This window comes from Lutra lutra, chromosome 5 (genome assembly GCF_902655055.1).
Source record: "Lutra lutra chromosome 5, mLutLut1.2, whole genome shotgun sequence".
NCBI classification, from domain to species: domain Eukaryota; kingdom Metazoa; phylum Chordata; class Mammalia; order Carnivora; family Mustelidae; genus Lutra; species Lutra lutra.
The window spans coordinates 107,581,282-107,600,094 of NC_062282.1; the positions used below are offsets into that span (position 1 = coordinate 107,581,282).

General features: G+C 41.6%; 1 protein-coding gene across 2 annotated transcripts in view; it reads left to right on the top strand.

The window, feature by feature from the left end:
- Positions 1–2,387: 2,387 nt before the first annotated feature.
- Positions 2,388–18,813, top strand: part of RASGRF2 (Ras protein specific guanine nucleotide releasing factor 2) — a 266,197-nt gene continuing 249,771 nt past the window's right edge. The window contains exon 1 of one of the 2 annotated variants that reach the window (XM_047729966.1): positions 2,388–3,200. In XM_047729966.1, the coding sequence (XP_047585922.1) occupies positions 2,913–3,200 (288 nt within the window). In that variant the 5' untranslated portion in view covers positions 2,388–2,912. The remainder of the gene's footprint in view (positions 3,201–18,813) is intronic. The other variant, XM_047729964.1, reaches the window with a different exon arrangement.

Sequence of the window (18,813 nt, forward strand, 5' to 3'; positions counted from 1 at the left end):
CCGTCTTGGAGAAGCAGACAGTCATGTGAGAACACCTAAACGTCGAATCATATTCCTAATAGACTGGGCACACCAGGAACCGAGGCACTGTCTTTTCTCTGTCTTCTGTATCGCTGAAGTATCATGTTGAGGACATGAACAGGGGATCAAATCCATAGTTCTCCCAGTGAATTTCCATAATTAAAACCAACAATTTTACCAGCCAAATTTCAGAGGAAGCCAGAGCTCCCTTCTGTCACTGTCAGGGGCCATATGACAGCCACAACATCTTACATGGTAGGAAGTGATGACAGACAGGCTGAGAAGAATACAGAATGCTTCGTGTGGTTCAAATCAAAAGGACATTTGAGTAGAGAAAAAGGACAGATCAGCACTGAAATTAGCCTCCACACCAGAGATGTTGCTTATTAGGGAAAGAATGTTTCACATCTGAAAAAAAACCAACAACAACAAAAACCACACAAGTGGCTAGAAGGTTTGAGTACTCATCACAAAATTGCTTTTGAACTGAATTCACACCCTTTAGTGGTTTCCGTTAGAAAATGGAGCTCATCAAATACACAGGTGTCTACTCACTTACGGTTCTCAGAGCTGGGACTGGACCACAGAGGAGGAAATAAAAGGCCTCCTGAGGCAGTTGCCATCTCCTCCGCATTTAGAATCCGGTTCCAAACCTTGTCCACGTTTACTTACTGTCTCTGTACTTGTATCTGTTCTAAATAACAACACAGGCTCCCAGCTGAGTTAAACCCAAATTAGCAGAGCACTGGCCCGAAGACATTTAAAAATGTGTAAAGAGGAATGACCACTGTTCTCTCACACTATAATTTCAAATGGCCATTCCTGTATTGTATAGTTTTTAATAGTGAAAGTGTTTTATTTTTGTTTTTGTTTTTGGGTGAGATGGAAAAAACACTCAGCTGCTCAGTGAGGCAGAGATAAAATATTCTGTAGAAACAGCACTGACGGAATAGGCAGAGCCCCTGGGCCGTCAATTTGTGAACACACAACTTGTGGCACAAGACAGGTGTATTGTTGCAGATTCGAGGTCCAGAAAAGGATTTTATTTTATTTAAAAAATTTCATAATAAACACTTCATGGCAAACCAGTTTTATGATAAATGACTGAAGGGAATGAAAAGTCGATACAGTAGAGTCAAATCCTGGCGCTCCCCTGGCAGTTTTACTAGTTTTCTCCTGCTGCTCCCCGGCACATTTTTCTTTTCCTCTTACATTTTATAACAGGGGTCTTGCTTTTCTGGTAGTGCTTGTAAGATTTGTTAAGCAAATGAATCGAGTCCTACCTGGGGTATCTAGGGAATCTAGGACAGCATGGCCTCTGGGGACACTCTGTCAGGGGCATCAAGTCTCCCTTGTTTGGATATTTTTTTCTGGCTGAAAACTCTATGGTTAACATTTAGTTTCTTTCATCTTAATCCAGAGAAATCATGGTGATTGAGAGGGAACCACATCAGGATCTGGGAACATGAGGTTGCACTCATTCACCTTCTGCCCTGGTTTAAGTACAACAGTGCAAGTACAAGTGGGAAAATCAAGGTTGTCCGGGATGCAAAACCATCCTGTGATGACTCCTATGGCCGTGGAAATGTACTGATGGGGGGAGTGTGAGAGTGTGGATGTGGCAGGTGAGTTGTGAGTTCGTGTGAATGGGTTTGTGAAGGTGTAGGAGTTTGAATGAATGTGTGTCTGTAAATGCTTGTGTGTAAGTATGTGCATGTTTGTGTAAGTTTTTTTGAGTGAATGTGTTTGCTTCTGTATGTTCCTTGTGTGTTTGCCTAACATTTTAAAAATCTGTGTTAGTGTGTGTATTACTGTAAATTTATGAGTCTAAATGTGTGTGTATTTATGTGTAATTGGCTTGAGTGTGTATGTTAAGTGTACATATATGTGTCTAGTGTGTGTGAGTTTGGGTATGTGTTTGCGTGCATGTTTTGTGTCTCTTAATGTGTGTGTCTGGGTGAGCATGTAAGTGTGTGCACGTGTGTAGTTGCTTGTGTAATGTGCAACTGTAAATGGCTTTGCATTTTTGTGTGAAGTACACATAGCGGTTGTATTTGCATATATGAGTGCAAATTTTGTGTGTGTAAGTATTGTGTGTGTTTGTATGTGAGTGTGACTGAATTTGTGACTATTTGTGTGTATGTGTATTCTTGTTTGTATGAATGTGAACGTCGTGTGAGAACTGTGGAAGTGCGAGCACTGTGTTGCGACTGTGCGCGCTGTGCCAGTGTGCATCTGGGTGCATGCGAGTGTATATATTGCTCTGTGCGTGCGGGCGCGCGTGTGAGCGGGTGAGCGCTGCCGCCGCGCGCCCGCAGCGCCCGGCTTTCTGCCCCACCGCGGCGCGGGAGCAGAGGCGGCAGCCAGCGGGGCTGGCGGGCGAGGGTGGACGCGCGCGCCGGGCGCCGCCGTCACCGCCGCCGCGCCGACTTTGCCCTTTAAATCGGTCTCCAAGCCGATTACAGCTGATCTCCCACGTGACGTTTTACCTTCTGTCTCCCGGAGCGAATTGCCCGAAGACAGTCCTCCGCGGGCTGCCGCGCATCGCGCCGCCCCAGCCCGCCGCGGGGCTCCGGCTCCCGCAACTTTGGGCGAAGCGGCGGCGGGCCGGGGCGCCCTCTCGGGGCCACTTTTCCACGCGGGCGTCGGGGGCTCCTGGGGCTCCGCTCGGCCAGGAGGGCGGCGGTCGCGGCCGAGAACGTGCCCTGGCCGCAGCCAAGCGCCCCCTCGGACCCGCGCGGCGCCGCGCCCCGAAGGCCGGCAGGGTGCCCTGCGCCCTGCGTCAGACAAGGGGGCGCCCTTCGCCCGGACCGGACCGCAGCGGGCGGGCCCCGGGGCGAGCCGGCCTGGAGATGGCTGCGAGGCACGGGTGAGTCCCCCGCGCCCTCACCATGCAGAAGAGCGTGCGCTACAACGAGGGGCACGCCCTGTACCTGGCCTTCCTGGCCCGCAAGGAGGGCACCAAACGCGGCTTCCTGAGCAAGAAGGCAGCCGACGCGAGTCGCTGGCACGAGAAGTGGTTCGCTCTCTACCAGAATGTGCTCTTCTACTTCGAGGGCGAGCAGAGCGGCCGCCCGGCGGGCATGTACCTCCTGGAGGGCTGCAGCTGCGAGCGGACGCCCGCGCCGCCCAGGGCCGGAGTCGGGCCGGGCGCCGCCCGGGACGCGCTGGACAAGCAGGTAGCACGCGCCCTCCCTCCTCGGTCTCCCTCCCTGCGGCCGCGGCACTCTTTCTCCTTCCAACCCTCGAGGTCTAGGGCTTGACCGAACGCGGGAACCGTGCTCCGAGATCCAAGGTCCCTCTGCGGTGTCAGGGGCAGGACATCTCCACGCGCCACCCCGTCTCCATCCCCTACCCCCCACCTCCGTGTAATCGGAATGGAGGCTCCGCTTTATTGCTTTCGCGACCCTGAAAGCGGTCGGGTCTTTTCAGTTTCATTGTCAACCATCCATTTCTTCTCTAGACCTAGTTCGGAAGAATTTAGTGTGGTGACGTGTGTTGACACCTGTTGGGTTTAGACTGGCACCGACGGAACTAACTTATTTGGAAAAGTTTGGTTTCTCCCTCACCCGGCTGGTGCGTGTAGGGGTTTTTGTTTTGTTCTGTTTTTGTTTTTTGGAGGTTATTTTGCTTGCGCATGTTTGATCGCTGGCTGTGCAAGGAACAAACGGGGGCTCCCAGGAAGGACAGGCACTTTCTTTTGGCGATTTTCAGTGTTTTGTTATGTCGGTTTACCTTGCTCACATTTGACCTGCTGGGTCTAATTATGGAGGTAAATGTGTATCCATTTCCCTCAGGATTAGTATTTGGTAGCCACATTCCTGTTATGTTTAAACCTGTGGGCATTTTTAGAGAACGCTTCTCTGTACTTTTAAATGAATGCTTCAAAAATAAATGTGACCTTTTTATCCTGGGTCATAATTTTATTAGTTTTGCTGTGTATGCGTTCGGGGAGGAAAAAGCCAACCCTCTAGATTTAGTTAGTAACTCCTGCCACCCCCCCCCCCCATTCCTGCAAATGCGAAATTTGTATTTTTTTTTCCTCCAGTCACCGTTCTGCTAATAAAGTTAGAGCAGACTAATTTTATGCTCCCAAATGTTCTCACTTCGCTTCTAGATCTCCAGCTCGAAAAAAAGAGGCTGATTGTCTTTGCTGTTGAGTAAAAATGTTTCGCAGCTGAATTTCCGCTGCAGTTCAGACCAAACAGCTTCTCCTGCAAAAACCTGGCTGTGGGAGGCGCTAGCGATGGGATGATGAATAAGATGCCTACATAACCCCTAGGGCTCATAAAACAGTGTGTAAAATTAAGAGGGAGTTCAAACTAGATCAACCAGAAATTTTTTTCCCACTTTGGTTTCACTATAAATTATTAACAGATTGAACTGGTTAAACTTGTTATATTGCACATGAATCTGATATTTAAAAAATACACCTTTGGTTTTTGATGGCATGTTGCGGGTTATTTGAAAAGCTAATTTTCAGTTTTGTAGCTACAGATACTGGAAATAGAGGTTTACATTTCAAGTCGTGCATTTTAGAATTTAAGAGCATGAAAAGGGTGTTGAGGAAGCAGATTTTCAATATCTACTTTTTTTTTCTCTTGCTGAGATTTTTTTTTTATTTTTATTTTTTTTTAAGATTTTTTTTTTTTTTTTTTTTTTTTTTTGGTCAGAGAGAGAGTGAGAGAGAGCGAGCACAGGCAGACAGAATGGCAGGCAGAGGCAGAGGGAGAAGCAGGCTCCCCGCCAAGCAAGGAGCCCGATGTGGGACTCGATCCCAGAACGCTGGGATCATGACCCGAGCCGAAGGCAGCTGCTTAACCAACTGAGCCACCCAGGCGTCCCTGAGATTTTTTTTTTTAAAGGTATGTGTTCCAAGGCCCCCCAGGAGCCAAAACCAGTAAGTTCTTAAGTGTTATTATGTGTGAAAGCAAGTAGGTACTTTAAATTACCCTGAATAGATATCATTGACTTAATTCCAAATTATTTTTTCTCCTAGTATTTATACTGATATCAGGAGATAAACACTTTCTTCTTTCTTTTCCTTCCTTCCTTCCTTTTTCTTTCTTTTTGAGCTGGGGGTGTGAAGATGTTACTTGCTGCAACTTATCTGGCTGTCTGACTAGTTAACATATGAAAACCAGCATTTTTCTACTTGGATATTATCTGGACTCTCCTCTTTAGGACAGCTTTCTCTACACCACACTTTAATACGTAAACGTAACCTCCAAATAGTATGACTTTAATACCACTTTCTAATGGAAGTCCTGAACAGGTCTTCCTAGGGAAAAAAATTCTGTTTGCCATACAAGTCATGAGTATTTCTCACTCCTTCAGTACATCTTTAAGAGGATAGAAATTGGAACTCTTGGTACCTGTAGAAAAACTGAGAAGTAAAGAATAAGCATTTCAAAATGTATTAGGAATTGGATTGGGAAATCTGTCAGATTTTTGTCTTCGGTTAGGTTTGCTTCTGTGACTTAGGTTACCTTAGCAGATGGATGCTTCTCTCTAGCAGGGTCTGTCTGGGTGTGTCTGAAGAATTAAGGAGAAACTGCAAAGATAAGAAACAAGAAGAAACTTCTGCTTTAAACCTGCAGTTCCTGGTGTTGGTTCCCTTTCAGTTCATTTGTGATCCTATGCGCTCACATTTTCTCAAGCACCTAGACTTGAAGCCAGCAAAGTTGAGACTCTGAGCGGGGTCCATCTTAAGCTCTGTTTCTCCAAAGGTGCTCCTGAAGCTTTCTGAGTAAATATCTCCATCAACCCCATGAATGCAGTTGAAGGTTAGGGCTTGGAACAGGATTTAGCAAGGCAGAGTGGGTTTCCGCCACCATGTTGCCGTGACTTACATACCCCCATCTCTTAACAATTCCTGTTTTTTTTTTTCTGTGAATGAAACCCATTTCTTAATATTTAAAATTAAGAGTTTGGCTGAGAAGATTTCAAGTTGTCTTCCAATAATGACATCTCCTGTTTCTAATGTTGTAACAGCAGTGTGAGCTTTTGCTGTGTAGAGGGTGTGACAGACCATTTCACAAGATTTAAAGTTTACCGGTCTCTGCGATAAATACTAAATCTGAGAAGCTGAAGACAAGCAGGTGATCAAAGCGGACATTCTAATAAATCAGTTAGGTTAGCAGATTTGCAAACCAATAGGAATATCATTGCTACAGGAGGAGACTTTCTTATTTACCCTGGAATGTGATGTAATGCTGTTGACAGTTGCTTATAGTTAATGTAATTTTTGCTATAAAATGCCTCCAATCATTCTTAATGATGCTACTTATCCTTCAAATAATTCTTAAACTCTGATTAATTGTGTTTTTCAGTAAGTTATATAGTAAGAGGAAAACACTCATTGGTTTGCTTCTTCTAAATAATCCAAAGTAAGTAGGTTGACAAAAGAAAAAAAAATTAAGGTGCTTTTTTTTTTTTTAAAAACCACTGTTCAAGTGGTTTTAAAAAAAAACTGTTTCCAGTTAAAAAAAAAAAAGGTGTTTTTCCCTTTCCAAATGTGCCTAGGTTAAAGGGATATTTGCACTGCTCCCTTTTTTCAAGAATGTCCCAAAGATTTCACTTTGTAGGTCCTTGGTTGATGGCAAAGCTCTGATATCAAGTTTCCATAGTGGCTACTTTTTAGGTACTTTTAGTTACAGTGATAAAATCAAAATGAGTTCAGCTAAAAAAATTTCAAGTAGTGTGCCTTTTCTTGAACATGTGTGTTGGTGGCACTACTTTCTAAAGAAATCTCCATTTACGCGAAATGAAAAACTTAACTTTTCATTCTAGGTAAATGTGTTCAAGGGGAATGGGAACTTGAGTTTAATAAGTACCTTCTGTGGGCCAAGCTCTGTGTTATCCTCCGTTATTGCATCGAATTTGAACCTCACTTCAGCTCTTAGAAATTGCCTGTTGTCCTTTTTTCGTTTGTACCTATGCCAGCACTGAGACTGAAAACATTCTAGGGAGAGGAAGGTGATCCAAGTCCAGCTCTAGAAAAGAAAAATCTTGAAGAGTGCCATAGGAAGGTGGCTACTTAAGTTGATTGAGCTTCAAGAAATTTAAAATCTGAGGGGCACCTGGGTGACTCAGTCAGTTAAGCGTCTGCTTTCGGCTCAGGTTTTGATACTGCTGTCCTGGTCCGGTCTCCCTGTTCAGCTGGGAGTCTGCTTCTCCCTATGCCCCTCCCCCTGCTAGTGTGTGCTCTCTCTCTCTCTCTCAAATATATTAAAAAAAAAAAAGGAATTTAAAAATCTGAGTGGTATGGGGGTTGGAATTGTAGTATGTGAATCACTATTTTGTTTATTCCTATTTCCCTTTAAAAACTATTTCCAGGGCAGTTGCAATTCTTGGGGAATGTAACTGCAGACCACTGTATTTTTAAAGAAAAATGAGACTTATGTTTAAACAAACAATTTTACATGGCATTCATTTCCTTTGGGAAGGGATCTTTAAAAATATTTGCACTTAGGGGAAAGTACACATTGGTTAGTCTAATCTGCTTAAGAGACTGTCTGTGTCTTCCCTGCTAGCAGGAGAGACATATAGGAACAAAGCCGTGTTTATTTTTATTGTCCTAGTAATGTTAAATGTTCTGTTCACCCTGATTTCAGGCATTTTGGGTGTCAAACAGCTTAGTTCTGGAGGCTTGAAGTAGTAGATACTTGTCATATCTGTGATGAATTAAACATGTTAATTTAATTTTAAAGGGATTAAAGGTTATGTGATTTCCCCTGTCACCTCCTTACTAGCCAGTCATTTTAGTGCTCCTAACTTGACTGCAAGTGGAGGATTTTAATCATTTTATGGAAGTAGGCAGAGCTGTATGCCATCCCTGAAATACTCGTGGAGGGTAGGGAGTGTGGATGGTGGATATTCAGTCTCGTTCATGTCGTTTAATTGATATATAATAACCAGCTCACTATTTTCTCTTCAACCTTTGCTTATTGAATGTAAGTGAAGGGAAAATGGAATAAAAATATTAATTAAATCTTACAAAGTGTTTTAAAACATAATTTAAGGGAGAGAAATGATTTATTAGTGGAACTTTGTAATCTTTCAAACTTAAGTGAAAAATAATCCATGGATTAGCAAAATGTAGTTACTTTAATTTTGGCTACACTAAACTTTACCGTTTATATTATTGTAACATAATTTTTTTTCTTTGAGAATTAAAAAATAGAGGTATTTTCTTCTCACTGGGTGGCGGTAAGTTGTAAAGCATGTGTGATAACCACAGGTTTCTGCTTTTAGCAACAAATGTTAATAATTGGTTCAAACAATTGATATTGCTGTATGTTTAATACAGATTATATTTTTAGGTTGATTTTGTCCATGTTTTTCAGTAACTATGCATGCTGTAGTCAATATAATTTTAACTTTGTAAAATAGAAAAAGTTAGTCATTAAGATTATTTTGTAATGAAAGAAGCCAGATTGACAAGCAATCTGGCTTTACTTAGGTCTTACTTAAGTCCTAATTTTCACACTTTCAAAGTAGCTTCGTGTTTTCATGCCTGTTCATTTGTCCTATAGGAAAGGGATACATGTGTATATGTGTGTGTTTGTTGCACTGTTATCTTCTATCATAAATACAAAACATTTGTCATGCAGTTACATGTTTTGGAGTTTACAGATTTTTATTTGTATCATTAACGTTTCAATATGTGGATTATAAATCCAATCTGTCTACAATTTAGGGAGATTTATTTTTCAGGACCGAGTACGTATAATTATTGTGTTACATTAATCCCTGTATAAATTTTTCTCTGAAATAAGTTTATCTTAATTTAAGCGTATATATAGTAAAATCTTAATTAACATTTAAATGAAACTAGAAGCTGATATTTGTTAGGCATCAATATAGTACTGTGGCAAACATTGGTTTATCTGATAATATCTGGCCATTATTCTAAAAATTAACCATTATTCTGAAATTAGTCATTACACGTCAGCTGGTATAATTTTCAAAGATTAGCTGATTGAGAAGTTATAAATGCATTATTTTGGTTCCACCAAAGGATAGAGTTGAGGTTTTTGCCCAATGAATTCAAATATGGTTGTGTGTGTATTCAGGGAAAAAACAAAACTGTAGGATTTCTTTTTTTCTTTTTTCTTTTTTTATTTGAGAAAACATTGGTACCAGTAGGTAGAACAGAGTTGCAGAAAGCACATATTCTCACTTTTCCTTTTTACTGGAACTTGAAAAACTTAATGATTCAATGGAAAATAAAGACTCAAATAATTTTTCCTTAAAACTCCTCACAGTGAATGCAAAATGCCCCAGGTATAATTTTAAGGAGAAGGCAGAGTAACACATACACACACACACACACACACTCTCACAAATTTGAGTTGATCAGTGTTTATTTAAATAAGATTTCTTTTCTTTTTGAACATAAAGGAAGAAATGAGGAAGCTGGGAGGTCAAGTTACTTCCATGACTTGTGGCATCAGAGTAGAGTAAGGTAATAAAGGTTAGAATTCTCGTAAGATCCGGGAAGACACAGACAGAGAGATATTTACAAAGTTGTGTTTAAAAATAAAATTCATCCATCCTTTAGTGCTGCATTTTTTTAAAATGTAGGCAGCAGTTTCTTGTATTAACTCTTCCCATACTCAGCAGTGTGACATGGCGGGGACCGATGATGCTGGGATCTGAGGGACTCTGGTTACCAGTCCTTTGCATTCTCTTCAGATTCCTGAAATGCTTTATTTTGTCATTGGTCTGATTTAATTTAGACAGTGCCTGATTCATTTCCTGAACTGTATTTATGAGCCCATGCCATTTGTGTGACTAATGTAAACAGTGGGGTTAGGGCTGTCCAATGGAGGGCAGACTGGAAAGCTGGGAGGTTTCCTGGGATGAGCAATGTGGGACCACGATGTGTAGGAATAGGAGGCTGCTCACATCCAATAAGAATTTGCTTTCTTGGGGCGCCTGGGTGGCTCAGTGGGTTAAAGCCTCTGCCTTCACCTCTGGTCATGATCTCAGGGTCCTGGGATCGAGCCCCGCGTCGGGCTCTCTGCTCAGCGGGGAGCCTGCTTCCCCCTCTTTCTCTGCCTGCCTCTCTGCCTACTTGTGATCTCTCTCTCTGTCAAATAGATAAATAAAAACCTTAAAAAAAAAAAAAAGAAAAAAAAGAATTTGCTTTCTTTAAACTTTAGGACTATCAATTTCCAGGTCCAATCAGTGGTAGTACTGTCTATGGTTCCGTTCAAGGGTTAACCTGCCAAGGTTTCTGTCTGGACTCAGCTCCCTACCAGATATGTGATCTTGAGCAATTCCCCTTTCTAAGCCTGGACCCCTGCCTGAAGACGAGCATAGCAGTGGGACCTACATAATCAGGTTGTGGCCAGGCTCCCAGGCTGTAGTCCACGCCAGGCTCTTCACGTAGCGTGCGAATAGTCTCCTCGTTTGTCAGCTGGTGTTTCTATTAAATCCTTTCTGGTATAATTCCTCTTTGGCTTTTTGCTTTTTGTTTTCATTACTTCATTTAGTAAGTTTTTTTCTCCCTTCCTCTTTTTTTCCCCCCTCCCTTCCTCTTTAAAAATATTTTAACACGAAATAGAATCGTTCAGGGAATGCCAATATACCCATCACCCAACTTCAACAGCCTCCAACTTTCTGCTTTCATGTTCTCTGTTTCCCCCACACATGCTTTTTTTCCCCCTAGACGATTTTAAAGCAAGTCCCACACGTTGTATTATTTTACTTGTAAATAAGGAAGTTTTGTTCTTTTTTTGCATAGACCTTGTTTGGTATTGAAGGTTATACTAGATGTGACTCTGAAAAGAATGATCTTGGGACACCTGTGTGTCTCAGTTGGTTAAGCATCTACCTTCGGCTCCCAGGGTCCTGAATTTGAGCCCCACATTGGGCTCTCTGCTCAGCGGGGAGCCTTCTTCACCCTCTCCATCTGCTGCTCCCCCTGCTTGTGTGGTCTCTCTCTCTCTGTCAAATAAATAAATAAAAGCTTTAAAAAAAAATGAAAAGAATGACCTTAGAAAGAGTATGTAATATGCTTCTGTTTTAATGTACGTTATTATAATTTTATTCTATATGTTATAATATTTACTATATATTATAATTATTATATTATGTTCATCTTTTTGTTTCTTTGATATCATTATAAAGGAAAAAAATCTCAAGACAATAGTTGTGAAGACGTCAAGGTGGTGGAATTAGCTTTTAAATGATTTCCGGTATATTAAATCCAAAAGAAAAGAAATTTTGAAATCACTTGTTTAGCTGTGATCCTGGGGTAAAGATATTTTCATGATTTGACGTCACTCTATGAGAAATTAAATTATAGGTGATTCTCTTGCTGAGGGTTCTTCCTTGATTTACTGAAGTCCATTTGCCAAACTCTTAAAGCTGTGTAGCTGAAGAGCCTTTTTAGAACAAGAAAGAGTGCTTCCTCCTGTGACATCCTTAATGCTTCTTCTCACTCAGTATTTTGCATCAGTCTGCAACCGTCTGGGCATCTTTTGTAAACCAGTGTTTCATCAGTCTTTCAAAATAAATTCTGAGACCCAACAGCTAGTCAGTGTTGTTTTAAGGCAATTACTAAGGTTTCAGTAAACAAGGGTGTAGTTTGCTTTTTCTAGTATTGCTAAACTTTTCTGGGGTTAGTTGGTTTCTGCTACGTGATTATTTGCTTTAGGCCCTTTTGATTGCAAGGAGAGATATGAAGTCAAGTTGTCTTGAATAATGGTCACCTCTGTGTGTGGCTAGGGGACAGTGGGAATACTGAAAGGCAATATAAGGGCGAGTCTCATTCTAGTACATTTCTTGTGGCCTAGCTGATATTAGGACCTTGGTACCCATTGACCTGTTTTTCAGCATGTTTGCACCTTCTTGGTTCCTCACTGCTTCTGTGTTCTCCTCACTGCTGCTTGCCCTAACTTTAGGCTGCCCTGAACCTCATGGTATTGACTTAACACATTGTGGTCCCTTTCTTGCTTTTTTCCTGCTTTAATTCTCCCTGCTGCATCTCTCATCCACTCCATCTAGTCAGGCCTGTATTCTCATGCAAGAGAATCTGATTGGCTCAGTTCACATTTTTTTTTTAAAGATTTATTTATTTATTTGACAGAGATCACAAGTAGGCAGAGGGGCATGGCGGGGGGAGGGTGAGGGAAGCAGGCTCCCCGCCAAGCAGAGAGCCCGACGTGGGGCTCGATCCCAGGACCCTGAGATCATGACCTGAGCGGAAGGCAGAGGCTTTAACCCACTGAGCCACCCAGGTGCCCCTCAGTTCACATTTTGGGGCTCGACAAAACCAGTGGTCTCTGACCAGTCAGTGGATTGGATATGAAACCTCAGGGGCCATGGGTCAGGTCGTCTCATGGAAAGTTTGGTGGGTGTGATAGCCATTGTTATTGACTTGTCTAGCATACTTGTCCAGCTAGTTGGTTATTCTCACCAAACTAATATTAATATTGATTCATGATAAGCCACTTTCTCTTCTTTCAGTAGCAGTTTTATACCCTCACTTTAGCAATACCATCATTCCAATAATATAATTTCTGTCCTCTGGTCCTGATTGGCTTCCTGTGTTGTTTAGCGTTCGTGTTCATAATTTTCCTTTACTTTTTAATATTTTGGTATTCAAAAATTATTTGAATGTTGTTCTTTTAACAATAAATTAAATTGCAAACCTATTTTTTAAGGTAGAGAAAACATACAGAACAGTGCTCAAATCTTTTTTTTTTTTTTAAAGATTTTATTTATTTATTTGACAGAGAGAGATCACAAGCAGGCAGAGAGGCAGGCAGAGAGAGAGGAGGAAGCAGGCTCCCTGCTGAGCAGAGAGCCCAATGCGGTGCTTGATCCCAGGACCCTGAGATCATGACCTGAGCCGAAGGCAGTGGCCTAACCCACTGAGCCACCCAGGCACCCCAACAGTGCTCAAATCTTAAGTGTGCCCTTGATGCAGTTTCAGAAAGTGAATATATGTAAGCAGCGTCCAGATCAAACAATTGACATGATCAGCCCTCCAGAAACTAACCTCATGTCCTTCCCTCTTCACTACTCCTAGCCATGGGTAGCCACCATCCTTACCAATAACATTAGGAATTGCTTTTGCCTGTTTTTGAACTTGATCATGGACTCATGCAGTAAACACTCCTTCGTGTCAGGCTTCTTCCTGTCAGCATGGTCTTTGTGAGGTTGAGCTGTGTTGTTGGATGTTGTGGTTCACTCATTTTCATTTCTTTGTAATATTCTTCTGGGTAAACATTCAAGATCTTCCTTGACTTACAATGGGGATATGTCCTGATAAACCATCGTAAGTTAAAAATAACTTAAGTCAAAAATGCATTTAATATGCCTAACCTACCAAACATAGCTTAGCCTAATCCACCTTAAATGTGTTCAGAACACTTATATTGGCCCTATAGTTGAGCAAGTCATCTAACACAGAGCCTATTCTATAATGAAGTGTTGACTATCTCCTGTGATTTATTGAAGACTCTACTGCAAGTGATAAGTAGAATGGTCGTATGGATACAGAATGTTTGTTAGTACTTCAGTTGTTAGAAGTCGTGACTGTGTGGCTGACTGGGAGTTGTGGCACACCGGCCACCGCAGAGCATCAGGAGAGAGGGTCATACTGCATATCACTAGCCCAGGAGAAGGTCAAACTTTGAAATTCAAAGTCTGGTTTCTACTGAATATGTATTGCTTTTATACTACCCTAAAGTCAGAAAATCATAAGTCATACCATTCTAAGTTGGGAACTGTCTGTACAATTTCTTTATCTAGTGTTGATAGACATTTGTATTATTTCCACTTTGAAGCTGTTACAAATACTGTGGCCATGGAAATTCCTGTACAAGTCTTTTGGTGCACAAGTATGTATGCATTTCTATTGGGTATATACCCGGGAATTATTGGTTCATAGGACATAAAACATTTGGCTTCAATAAGTATAGCTAAACAGTTTTCCAAAATAGCTTTATCAATTTATGTTCCCACCAGCTATGTATAAGAATTCCAGTTGCTCTACATCCTTGCTTGATATTATTGGTCTTTTAGATTTAAGCTTTCTAGTGGGTCTGTAGTAGTATCTCCTTTTGGTTTTCATTTTCATTTCTCTGATAATGAGGTTGAGCACCTTTTCAAGTATTTATTGACCATTTGATTCTTCTCTGCCTTGAAGTGATTATTCAACCTTTTGGCTGTTTTTTATTGAGTTCTCTTATTGATCTGTGGGAGTTTTTATTTGTTTGTTTTATCTTAAAAAAGATTTATTTATTTCTGAGAGAGAGAGAGAGAGAAGGAGTCCTTATTTATTTATTTTTATTTTAAAAAAGATTTTATTATTTATTTATTTATTTATTTGAGAGAGAGAGAGAGAGAGAGAGCATGAGCCAAGGGAGGGCAAGAGGAGAGAGAATCTAAAGCAGACTCCACGCTGAGCACAGAGTTCAAGGCAGGGACTTGATCTCAAGACCATGATGAGATCATGATCTGAGCTGAAAGGAAGATGCTTAACCAACTAAGCCAACCAGGTGCCCCTGTAGGAATTTTTAAATATTAAGTTAAACTATATGAATTGCCATTTTTGTACATTAAAATTATTGACTATCTGAATTTCATATTATTTATTCTAATATGTATGAAGACATAAATCCTTTGTTGGTTATATATATTGTAAACATTTTCTAATCGGGCTTGCCTTTCTACTCTCTTAAAGGTGTCTTTTGATGAAGAGAGGTTTAAAACCTTGATGTACCATAAGCTATCTTTTTCTTTATGGCATTTGTCTGCCCATGATATGGATATAGATGGGGACGATATCCAGAAGTGCTTTGTGAGGAAGGGGCAGGAGCTGGGACCCTCTCCTGATGTTCTGTGGTCTGCGCAGTTGAGGGGATCACAAAAGATGCAGTGGGAAGTAAAATAGGGTGTGCTTACAGCAGTTTCAAATTGCCATACCAGGATGTTTTCCCTTTGGAGGAAGGCTGTAGCGGTGATTCTAAAAGACAAAAAATCATGATGCTCTCTCCTCCACATACCTTCTGGAATCTGAGATATTTCTTCCCCTGCTTACACCTACACCTTTCATCTGGAAAGGTCAGGTGCAAGAGGGACAAGGGAGGGCACTTTTATAAAACTTAACCAGAGTTAAGCTTGACTCCCTGAGCCTCTTTCAGTTGTGCTGCTACCCGGAGTGCAGATCAACCCCGCTGACCTGGGGGTGCTGCTAGGGAAAAAAAAAATGCCTCATGTCCAGCAGTGCTCAAGATGGAATCCTCGGTTTTCAAAATATACTTACATAGTGGCCTATAATTCTTCCCCCTTTTGTCTTGCCTATTACCCTGGAAGTAGCCAAGAAGAAATGATTCCTTTCTTGGAATACCTGATTTCTGTGATCAAATTGCCTTACTAAAGTGTATGGACTGGGGGGGAATGAGGAAGAGAGAGGTGGACAATTCATTTCAAGGGCCACAGTGGTGTGGCTGGAAACTGCTAACCAGTAACTTGAAAATAATCAGTAACGGTGAGGCAGCACTTCTTATTCTGAGAGGGGTTCAGAGGTCTGATGCAGCCATCTGCCATGAGCGGTAGAGGGTAACACCCCCGGGGACATGGCATCTTCCCTTGTGAGACAAACAGGTCAGCTTGTGGCAGGAGTCACACCTCTGTCCTGCAGTGGTAGCCTCTGCATTAGAGAGAGAGTCAGGCTCCATCAGCTTCGATGATCAGCCTCCTTGACTCCAGTAGGTCCACAGCCCTTCCTGTGGGCATCTGCATGAGTGTTCCAGACAATTCATTCAGCAGACACGGTTTGTTTCTAGGTTGTTCATGTTTCCAAAGAAGAGTCTCTTTAATCTCCCAGTTTGCAATTTTCCAAGTGGCAGACCAAACAGCTAACCATTGGCGACAGTCCAAAAGCCTGAGTCCTTGCCCCTGACCAGTGTCCCCAGCACCCAGTGCATACTAGGTTTCAGCCCAGCCAAACCATCAGTGAACCAGGCCCAGACATTTAGGGAATCTTCGTATATTGGAGGGAGGTCCTATTGTGGCTTTGCTTTAGATAGTAGGACAGATCAAATTCCCCATAGAGGGATACTTGCTGCTTTTTGAAAGGTAAAGCTGAGATGCTTCTGAGGCCAGACTAACTACATTCTTCAGCATACCGTTTCCATTTGACAAGCAAGGTTTTGACCCTTCCTGTCTTGTTTGTTCTTGAGTCCAAGTTGATTCATTCTAAAATGGGAATATGGGGTTGAAGAGTTACAAGGCCTTTCTGGATCAGTTTTGACAGGGACTCAGCAGTAAGCTAGGGACTCTAGCAGCATGTCTGCATGCTTTGTCATTTTGTTTGAATGTTGGACATCACAAAAATAATTTAAGGCTCTGCATGATGCTGTTTTCCTTTAGAGAGGATTTACTTTTCCTTTCTTGCAGGCATAAATGTGGGGTTATGTTACATTAATCCATTCTGGGATGGAGCTGATGAAAACTAGGTTTCAGGTTTTGTGAGAATATGTCCATTTCCAGTTTGCACTAATTTCTGAAGTATAGCCTTTCCAGGGGATTACCTGGCATTCTGGATGTTTACAGAAATTTCTCCTTGGTCTCCTCCATCCCCATGAGACTGCCAGAAACTCAGTGCTGGTTTCCAGTCACCTAGCTGCTGCTTTCTGAATGGCCTCCTAGCCTCTTGGCTTTGTACTATTTAGAAGCTGGCAAATTCCTTGAGAGGAACAGCTTTAAGGACTCTCAGATTCACTAGTTTGCTTCCCTTCTCTAAGTTGTCTTTACTCCTTAGGTCCTGGCTTAGGTCTTGTTAGCTCACTGAGGCTTTCAAGTGGGTTATTTTTGTGTATTGTGTCCAGCTTTTCTAATTGTTCTCAATGTGCGTATGTTGGGCTGCAGAATGGAGTAAGGTTTATAACAAGCTATGTGGCCATTACTACTCAACAATGAGTTGTAATAGTGAATCTAAATAAAAATCAGTAAAACTTTCAAAACAGTGAAAGAGTTCTATTGTGTTCTCTTTTTCTAGAAATGTATCTTTTAATTATTTCTAATTCAGAAATGATAAAAGAAGTCAAATCATAATTAACCCTTATTTTATCAATTTAATCTGGACATGTTTGAATATGGTGTTTTTGAACAAAATAAAACAAAAGTATACTTTTGTAGTCATAAGATTTTTTTTTTTTTAAAGATTTTATTTATTTGACAGACAGAGATCACAAGTAGGCAGAGAGGCAGGCAGAGAGGGGGAAGCAGGCTCCCTGCTGAGCTGAGCAGAGAGCCCCATGCAGGGTTTGATCCCAGAACTCTGAGATCATGACCTGAGCTGAAGGCAGAGGCTTAACCCACTGAGCCACCCAGATGCCCCTGTAGTCATAAGATTTTTTTTTTTTTTTTTTTTTTTTTTGGTGTTTATCTTTATCTTAATACTGGATGACAAGGTGTATATTTTGAGGGCACTGAGATGGAAATCCCATTTTATTTCTTACAGGGTGGATTAAGTTTAAACTTTTCTTTTAGATAGTTTTCTCATATTTGATATTTCTCCCTCCCTCCCTTTCTCTCCCCCCGCCCCAATCTATCTGTGTGTCTGTCTATCATCTTAGTTTATGAGTACTTAATTTTAAAAAGTCATCTTTCTGGGGCACATGGGTGGCTCAGTTTTTGGGCAACTGCCTTTGGATCAGGTCAGGATCCCAGGGTCCCGAGATCGAGCCCACGTTGGGCTCCCTGATCGGTGGGGAGCCTGCTTCTCCCTCTGCCTGCTGCTCCCCCTGCTTGTGTTCCCTCTCTGGCTATCTCTTTCTGTCAGATAAATAAATAAAATCTTAAAAAAAAAAAAGTCCTCTTTCTCCTGGCATAAGTTAGCCCTTTCTTCTTAGAAAGTAAAACAAAATATAATTAGACAATTTCATTTAGGATACTAACTTGTTAGTTTCTTATACACTTTCTTTTATATTATGTGGCTGTAAGAATTACCATTACTGAGTGCTAATTTTGGGTTAAAGAGCCAGGCATTCTATGTATATTATCTCATTTAATCATGACAACCATCCTGAGATGACAGTGTCCTCTTTATTTTGCAGATAAGGATAGTGAGGCCTAGAGTGATGTAGTAATTCATCCAGGGAAAAATTGTATTAAATGGCAAACTTAGTTAATAGAACCTAGTTTATTAATTAACTTAGCATTTGTTGAACTTGGCGTTAACGAGGAGCTAAAAACATACAACCAGAAGGGAAAGGTTTTTGTCTTCAGTCTCATTCTTCTCTGTCATGGTTCATTTGCAGTGTTGAGTGGAAAACTTCTCAGACTGATCTGGCCACATTCGCAAAGCCCATAAAACAAGTTGTTATTTCCACTCCAGATTGATGGAGTTATATCAACAAAGCAGAGCTATGGGCTCAGAGTTATATAAGGGAAGCACTAGAACCAGTTCACAGAACCTCTATAATCTCTATCTGCTTGGCCCTGTGCAGAGCGCCTGAAAGCTGGGTCATGGTGGAGAGTAGAACAATGGGGATCAGGTCAGTCTGTCTCCAGAGCACCCCATCTTTCTCCTGTGCTGCTGACTTCCAGCACCAGAAGGGGCTCAGCACTGAAGATGTAGAAGACACAGCTTTCCCTGCCATTTCAGACTTTGCTTATGCTGTGACTCTTGACAGTGAGAAGGTTTCTTGTATCTTGATGTAGTCCACGTTCTTGGTGTCTTGATCTGTATTATTGCTTTTTGGCCACTAGGTCTACTAGGTTACAGTCTCCTTGACCCAAAGCAGTGGAATACTGGGCAACCAA